The 8,649-nt window shown below is 45.1% G+C and overlaps 1 protein-coding gene across 1 annotated transcript; it reads left to right on the plus strand.

The window, feature by feature from the left end:
* Positions 1–5,879: 5,879 nt before the first annotated feature.
* On the plus strand, positions 5,880–8,613 carry LOC124008180 (transcription factor 15-like). The gene is made up of 2 exons (XM_046319267.1): positions 5,880–6,649; positions 6,879–8,613. Exons 1-2 carry the CDS (start codon positions 6,149–6,151, stop codon positions 6,909–6,911), a joined length of 534 nt encoding a protein of 177 aa, XP_046175223.1. The 5' UTR covers positions 5,880–6,148; the 3' UTR covers positions 6,912–8,613.
* The last annotated feature ends 36 nt before the right edge of the window (positions 8,614–8,649 follow it).

Below are 8,649 nucleotides of genomic sequence, written 5' to 3' on the forward strand. Positions count from 1 at the left end.
TACTTTGCAGACAGAGTTCAGTGTGTCAAATCGGAGGGCATGCTGTCCGGTCCTCTGGCAGTCTCTATGGGGGTGCCACAGGGTTCAATTCTCGGGCCGACTCTTTTCTCTGCATATATCAATGATGTTGCTCTTGCTGCGGGCGATTCCCTGATCCACCTCTACGCAGACGACACCATTCTATATACTTTCGGCCCGTCATTGGACACTGTGCTATCTAACCTCCAAACGAGCTTCAATGCCATACAACACTCCTTCCGTGGCCTCCAACTGCTCTTACACACTAGTAAAACCAAATGCATGCTTTTCAACCGATCGCTGCCTGCACCCGCATGCCCGACTAGCATCACCACCCTGGATGGTTCCGACCTTGAATATGTGGACATCTATAAGTACCTAGGTGTCTGGCTCGACTGCAAACTCTCCTTCCAGACTCATATCAAACATCTCCAATCGAAAATCAAATCAAGAGTTGGCTTTCTATCGGCTTTCTTTCAACAAAGCCTCCTTCACTTACTCCGCCAAGCTTACCCTAGTAAAACTGACTATCCTACCGATCCTCGACTTCGGCGATGTCATCTACAAAATGGCTTCCAACACTCTACTCAGCAAACTGGATGCAGTCTATCACAGTGCCATCCGTTTTGTCACTAAAGCACCTTATACCACCCACCACTGCGACTTGTATGCTCTAGTCGGCTGGCCCTCGCTACATATTCGTCGCCAGACCCACTGGCTCCAGGTCATCTACAAGTCCATGCTAGGTAAAGCTCCGCCTTATCTCAGTTCACTGGTCACGATGGCAACACCCATCCGTAGCACGCGCTCCAGCAGGTGTATCTCACTGATCATCCCTAAAGCCAACACCTCATTTGGCCGCCTTTCGTTCCAGTACTCTGCTGCCTGTGACTGGAACGAATTGCAAAAATCGCTGAAGTTGGAGACTTTTATCTCCCTCACCAACTTTAAACATCAGCTATCTGAGCAGCTAACCGATCGCTGCTGCTGTACATAGTCTATCGGTAAATAGCCCACCCATTTTCACCTACTTCATTCCCACACTGTTTTTATACTGTTTTTATTTATTTACTTTTCTGCTCTTTTGCACACCAATATCTCTACCTGTACATGACCATCTGATCATTTATCACTCCAGTGCTAATCTGCAAAATTGTAATTATTCGCCTACCTCATGCCTTTTGCACACAATGTATATAGACTCTTTTTTTCTACTGTGTTATTGACTTGTTAATTGTTTACTCCATGTGTAACTCTGTGTTGTCTGTTCACACTGCTTTGCTTTATCTTGGCCAGGTCGCAGTTGCAAATGAGAACTTGTTCTCAACTAGCCTACCTGGTTAAATAAAGGTGAAAAAAAGTGTACTATTGTTTATACAGATGAACATGATACCTTCAGGCATTTGGACATTTCTCCCAAGGATGAACCAGACTTGTGGAGGTCTGCAATTTTTTTCTGAGGTCTTGGCTAATTTCGTTTGATTTTCCCATGATGTCAAGCAAAGAGGCACTTTGGAGGTAGGCCTTGAAATACATCCACAGGTACAGCTTTTTAACTAGCTTATCCGTATGTTTTTTTTAAAGCATTAAGTCTTTGTCAACCCGTCCAATGAATAAACACGTAGACCAGCTGAAATCTTCTTGTGAGAACTAGAGAACAACATATACAGTATTTAGTCCTTCCTGCAATAAGTCCAAGTTGTAAGCCAACCAAGGCTTTCTGTAAGGTAACAAGGTGAGATTGCAGCTCTAACACATAAAAAGGTGTGATGGATCAGCACTCAAAAATATGTCCCATAAAGCTTACTTTTATACATGAAGCTTTATGCAACATCATTTTTGAGTGCGGACCCATCCCACCTTTTGTTTGTCTGAATTCACGGGTTTTACACTACAGCCGCGCTTCTGGAAGAGCGCAATGGTCCCCTTTTGCTTTGTGCAGCTCTAACAAAGCCTGGTCAACAGTTGGGGCAATGACGTACATGACAGTGTTGTTTGCATACAGATGAATAATACAAGTTTTAACAGATATACCATTCTCATTTACATAAATAGTAAAGAGAACAGGTCCCAGTACTGACCCCTGTGGTACACCTTTTGTCACATGCATGAACAATTTATGATCAAATCTGTGCATACCAAACCATTTATAAATGAGGCCCCTGGTAATGATGCAATGAGGATGTTAGGGGGACAGGGGTTAGAGGGATGCCTCACCTAGCCCAGGGGCCACAGACATTCACTATGTGAGTCACTGGAGGTGGAGGATGAGGAGGAAATGGGGATTAAGCAGATAAAACCACCACCAAACCACATCAACTCTGAGCCAATTACGACAGGCTCCAGCAGCCTTTTGTCGTTGGTTTTCAAATCTCATTAAAATGAGTCTTAGTTGCCCTGTTTGAGCTCAGTAGGATTAGTCTTTTTGCAAGTCAGTTGATGTTTGCGTATCTTTGTTCTAATCCCCCGTACTCTGCATACGGGCAGCTAATTCTAGTTGAACCCAAGCAAGCAGCCTCTGCTTTTGAAATAGTGTTCCGAATAATTCTTTGGCAACCTCACTAACTCCTGGATGATAAATATCACAAGAAAGCCTGAGATCCACCCTCAGCGATTGTCTCTCGCGGTTAAAACTTTGAGAAGCGGAACAAACTTTGTGATGGGAAATGACTGTTGTATTCTCTGCTGTTTATCCCTCACGAGATGCTGAAAGATATGAGTTTATGGAAATGTGTTTCTTTTGGAATAACAGAATTGCTTGCATTAGATAAAAACACTGTTCCTTTTGCCACAGACATGACCATGTATCTTCCTCTCCAACAAAATGTAGTCACAACTTTCCTTTCTGTGTCTGTCTGACTGTGTCTGTCAGACTGTCTCTGTCTGACTATTTCTGTCAGACTCTCTCTGTCTGACTGTCTCTGTCTGACTGTGTCTGTCAGATCCTCAACAGTTCTACAGCTGCGCCACTGAGAACATCTTGACTGGCTGCATCACCACTTGGAATGGCAACTGCAAGGCACCCGACTGTAAAGGCGCTACAGAGGGTGATGATTCCGGCCCAGTATATCACTCCCTGCCATCCAGGACCTCTACACCAGGTGGTGTCAGAGGAAGGACCCCAAAAATTGTCAAAGACTCCAGCCACTCCAGCCATAGAGTGTTCTCTCTGCAACTGCACGACAAGCAATATCAGTGCACCAAGTCTGGAACCAACAGGACCGTGAACAGCTTCTTCCCCCAAGCCATAAGACTGCTAAATAGCTCATCAAATCGCTACCTGGACTACTTGCATTGACCCTTTTTCGCACTAACTCTGTTGCACTGACTCTATGCACACAAACTGGACTACCCACACACTCACACATACTTACCCTGAAACCCCAACACACACACACACACACACACACACACACACACACACACACACACACACACACACACACACACACACACACACACACACACACACACACACACACACACACACACACACACACACACACACACACACACACACACACACACACACACACACACACACACACACACACACACACTTAACATGCGCACACATGCATACTGACGCCGCACTCACTCACAGACAAACACACACACTTTCACACGAAACACATACGCTGCTGCTACTGTCTGTTATCTATCCTGTTGCCTAGTCACTTTACCCCTAGCTATATATGCATAGCTACCTCAATCACCTCTTACCCCAGCACATCGACTCGGTACTGGTACTGCCTGTAAATAGCCATGTTATTTAGATTTGTTATTGTTATTCGTTATTCGCTGTGTATTTATTTATTTAATTTCACTGTTAACCTACACATGTTGTTTACGACGCGTGACAAATGTATTTGATTTGATTCTCCCTCTGTCTGTCTGTCTCTCTCTCTTTTCACCCTGTTCTCTGTTAGTCCCCAGTCTCACTGTCTGATCTCTCTAAACCCTTCATATTTACCAATAAAGTGTGCCTGTACTCGTCTATGGGTGGTAATCAAAGTGATTTGGGAGGTGCACAGTTCCTTAGTGTTGCATAATGGTCCAGACGCAAAGGGGAGAAGCAACTGCTGCTAATGACCCGACTAACAGAAAGAAAAAGCTGAACTACACCTAACTACACCTCTCTTTTAGCACAGACAGACAAGCATGTAGGCCTGCACCTTGCTCCTTGAATCTCTCAGCCCCCTCTCCTCTCCTCTCCCTCTCGTTCTCCTCTCTCGCGCCCACCTCTTGTCGTTCTCTCCCCTATCCCTCTGCTCTCTCTATTCCCCCTCTCTCTCAGGAGCAGTTTGCCTCTGAGCTCTCCCTCTGTCAACAGTGTTAGTGACAGAGCTGCTGCGTCAAACATGTCACACACTTGTCACGAGTAAGTCAACCAATGTGCTGTCACACACACACACACACACACACACACACACACACACACACACACACACACACACACACACACACACACACACACACACACACACACACACACACACACACACACACACACACACACACACACACACACACACACAGCCCACACACAGCCCACACACGGCTGACACAGCACCATTCCTGTGCATGTATGCCCGTGCCCACCTACACAAGTAAAGGCTGTCAAAAGTACTTCTGTCAAAATGGCTCATAGTAGTTCCACACCAGTGCTATATTGCCATCTAGTGATGACATGCAGTCTATTGCTATATAACCCATAGTATTGACCTGAAATACCAAAACAAGAACGCACATACAAATCAACTCCCCTCATTTTCATTTCCACAATTTATGCTTGCATTGATTAGCATCAGTTGGCCCTTTGAAATCATTCCAACCTATTGACATGACATTGCTGTGATTAGAATTCTCTTTTCACACAACTTACGTTGCTCCCGGGAACACAAACTGTTGCTGGTATCACGACGAAGAATCTTGGTATGATGATCTTAAAGTTTACTGAAGTAACACTATATAAGTGACTTGTGCATTGAAAGATATTTATATCAAGGCTAAAGATGGCACACGTTAATGGGGCGACTGCCATGGGGTGGAGGAACAGGTGGGGGGTGACTGATACACCTGGACCACTCACTCACGGTCCTGGTCGGAGGGCGCTGAAGCTGGTGTCATGACTCTAAGACCAAGGAGTGATTCCTTCACTGGGGTTTGAACCGAGTTTGAATTTGTGTTCTGAGAGTTGTTGACATGCTGTAACGAAGTAGCACTTCCCCACGAAATGCTTCCCCAAATCATACTGACAGGATTTCTAGGAACACACATCCTAATGTGAAACTGTGCAACGTGTTCTAAACGTCAGTGTCACTTGACTGACACACGGTGGTCTAATGTAAACCGGATGAATGTTTTCATTATGTCCAGATTTGCATTATCATCATTTCGTGACCTTTGCACCTTTGCGTGCAATAGAAGCTTGTGCGAATGTGTGTATGTTGTTGAGGCGTCCGGTAGTTGAGATGAAAGATGAAAGACTTCCAGGAAACAGGAGATGAGAAAATGAAGGTTTGTGATGAAGGAGGGAGTAGAGAGTCACAGCATGACCATGTCTTTACCTGGGCTGAGAGTGGGAGAAGGTTAATGTAGTGCATCGACACTGTCACACCCTGACCCCTGAATGCGTGCAGATCTGAAGGGGCTGGATAAGTATAAGCAGTGTAATGGTCAAGCTTCCACCTTACAGATCTGCAAATATGGAAGGGTTAGGGGTCAAGGGGCAGGGATTGGGAGCAAAGTGGGAGTGTGCTGGCTCTCTGTGGGGAGGGGGGGGGTGTATATATATATATAAACCTCTAGCACCCAAAGAACCTCGACAGGTGGCCTCTACTCTCTAGCCTCCACCTGTCTTTCCTTTTCCAGAGGCCGCATGCACGGTGACCGGGCCCAGAACGGATCCGTTATTCAAGAAATGGCATGCTGCTCTGCCAAGGGAATGGCGTGAGCCCAGTTAGCGCAGGATCCCCCACCCCCAGTCACCGGATCACACGGCGGCAGCTGGTCCCAGGTGCTATTTTCACTCTGCTTTTATAAAGTGGTTGGCAGCAGTCGGCTGCACCATGAAACAGACACAGTTGCAGCTCAGTCCCCTCGCCTTAGACACCCAGCCAGGTCCACCATGAAGTCCACAGGGAGCGAACAGAGTGCCACGCCGGACGGTTTCCCCTCTGACCTGGACGAGCTGGATAGTGGAAGCGAGGAGAGCTCCGACAACAAGTCGACGGGCGGCGGCTGTAGCCCCCAGGGAGGGTGCCGGGAGGGAGCCAGGCAGAGGGAGAGGGGGTGCAGCAGGCGTCTGCCGGGCGTTAGCAAACAGAGACAGGCAGCCAACGCGCGGGAACGGGACAGGACCCACAGCGTGAACACGGCCTTCACCGCGCTGCGCACCCTCATCCCCACAGAACCGGCCGACAGGAAACTGTCCAAGATCGAGACGCTACGCCTGGCGTCCAGCTACATCTCCCACCTTGCCAACGTGCTGCTGCTGGGGGAAGAGTGTTTGGACGGACAGCCCTGTCTCAGGTACCACAGCATCCTGCAGAGCAGCACCAACATCAACAGCAGCAGCCCCCCGCTCAGGCCCATATGCACTTTCTGTCTCAGTAACCAGAGGAAAACGGTGAGTCCTCAAACTAAATCAGTATATATTGGTTGACAGGCTGTGGGCTATGATGGAAGGCTGCACGTAATCTCATAAAATTGGATGGATGGATGGGATTTGGCTACATTTAGTAAACGGGCCAGTACTTTATTTAACATTGGAGCAATTCCATAACAGCCATCACAATGAATAGTATTTCAACGGTTTTATTTCAATGTAAACTACTACAATTTCTCTACCCTCACAGCTCAGAGATGGAGAAAAGCACACAGCCATCTGACATGGTCACGCACTACTGTCAAGACCAGGATGCATACCAAGTCACACGGATGTTTACATGTACCTACGAGTGAGAAAAAAAAAACGATATAACTTTGTACATATTTTTGCTAAATCTTAGGACAACCCCCCCCCCCCCCCCTGAAATGCACTTTCCGTTCTCACATGTGCGTCTTATCCACTGTGTTTTGGTCAAATTGTAACTCGAGCACAATGTGTAAGGTTCCACCTGACAGTGGGCTATTTCGGTATGAGAAATAGTAAGCCCTAGTGTTGCGCTCCTAAAAACACAGTCTGGCCTCCCCCCATGCAGCCAGTCACATGGTTGTAACCCAAGCCTAGGCCGTGCAGCGGTTGCTGTCAGTAGAGTAGTGGACTGGTTGGCTCGTCTCCTGACTGACTCATCTTTTGCCAACTGAGGGTGCCTTGCTTGATTATTATGAATTCAAACTCAATTCAATAGCCCCAAATATACTTTGTTAGCTGTAAAATTGTATTCCATTTTAACCAGGATAGTCCACTTAGTAAATGAGTATAAGCCACTTCTTTCATGGGAGTCTTGAACTTTAAATGGGGGAGGCAAAACAAATATAAAATGTGCTTGAATCCAAATATTAAAGTGTTATATATAGCCCCCCCCCCCTCTAGTACAGCAGAAGCAACCCCACTTAGTGTTTACAAACTTTACCACAACATCAAATCATATTCCATGTCAAATGTAACATGGTGTGGAACAGAAGAAAATGTAACATACATATATGTAATCACTGCTTTTGGGAGCTCAATGTTACACCGTATGTTGAGAAATGTTTACTTGCATGTATTGCACAAGCCTTTTCACAATTCACAAACACACAATAGTTCTGCATGTGTGTCTGTGCAGTATTGGTTGCACCTTTGAAGGCCCAATGCAGCTGTTTTTATATCAGCATCAAATCATTTCTACTTAAAGTACCTTACTGTAATAGATTTCCATTAATATAGGGGGGAAAACTTTCTCAAGCAAGAATTTTGCTAGGACTGTCTGGGAGTGGTCTGAGTTGGAAGTTTGGAACTCTTATAGGTCATGGTGTATTAACTGCATGGTGATGTCACAATGGATAGTCAAAACTCCCACCCGTGCAAACCTGCTGAGCAGAAGGTCCTGTGTAGATTGTATTTTCAACCAGCAACTACCAAGAAATAACACTGATCAAATGTTGTCATACTTTTAGTGTTAGTTTCATCAGCACAATATAATTTAAAAGACCGGAACAGAATTGACTGCATTGGACCTGCAACACCTTTCAGCTTAACACAATATTTTTATTTTATGCATCGATTTGGGTATATATTAAATTACTTCAAAATCATGCAAGATAAAAATACAATCTTTCTATGAATTATCCAAAACAAATAACTTGTTGCACATGGATTGCAATACACTTTTACCTCAATGAAGATTTCTGAATGTATTAACCTAATAGAATTATAGGCCTACCTCCAAGTCTATTGTAATGTGTAGCATTGTTGTAAACATACTTGAATTTCTCATAACTTATGGAAGACAATTGTCCTCTGCAGATAAACAATGAGAACCTGTTTAAGAAAAAAATTGTATTTTTGTACAATTAGTTAAAAATATATATTATTTGACTTGTAAACACAATCATTAAACTACTTTCAAAATAATATTGGACTGATGACTTGAATGTGCATGTAAAAAGACCCGTAGGCCAAGTTTACACAGGCAGTCCAAT

The sequence above is a fragment of the Oncorhynchus gorbuscha genome, linkage group LG21, assembly GCF_021184085.1.
Source record: "Oncorhynchus gorbuscha isolate QuinsamMale2020 ecotype Even-year linkage group LG21, OgorEven_v1.0, whole genome shotgun sequence".
NCBI lineage: Eukaryota > Metazoa > Chordata > Actinopteri > Salmoniformes > Salmonidae > Oncorhynchus > Oncorhynchus gorbuscha.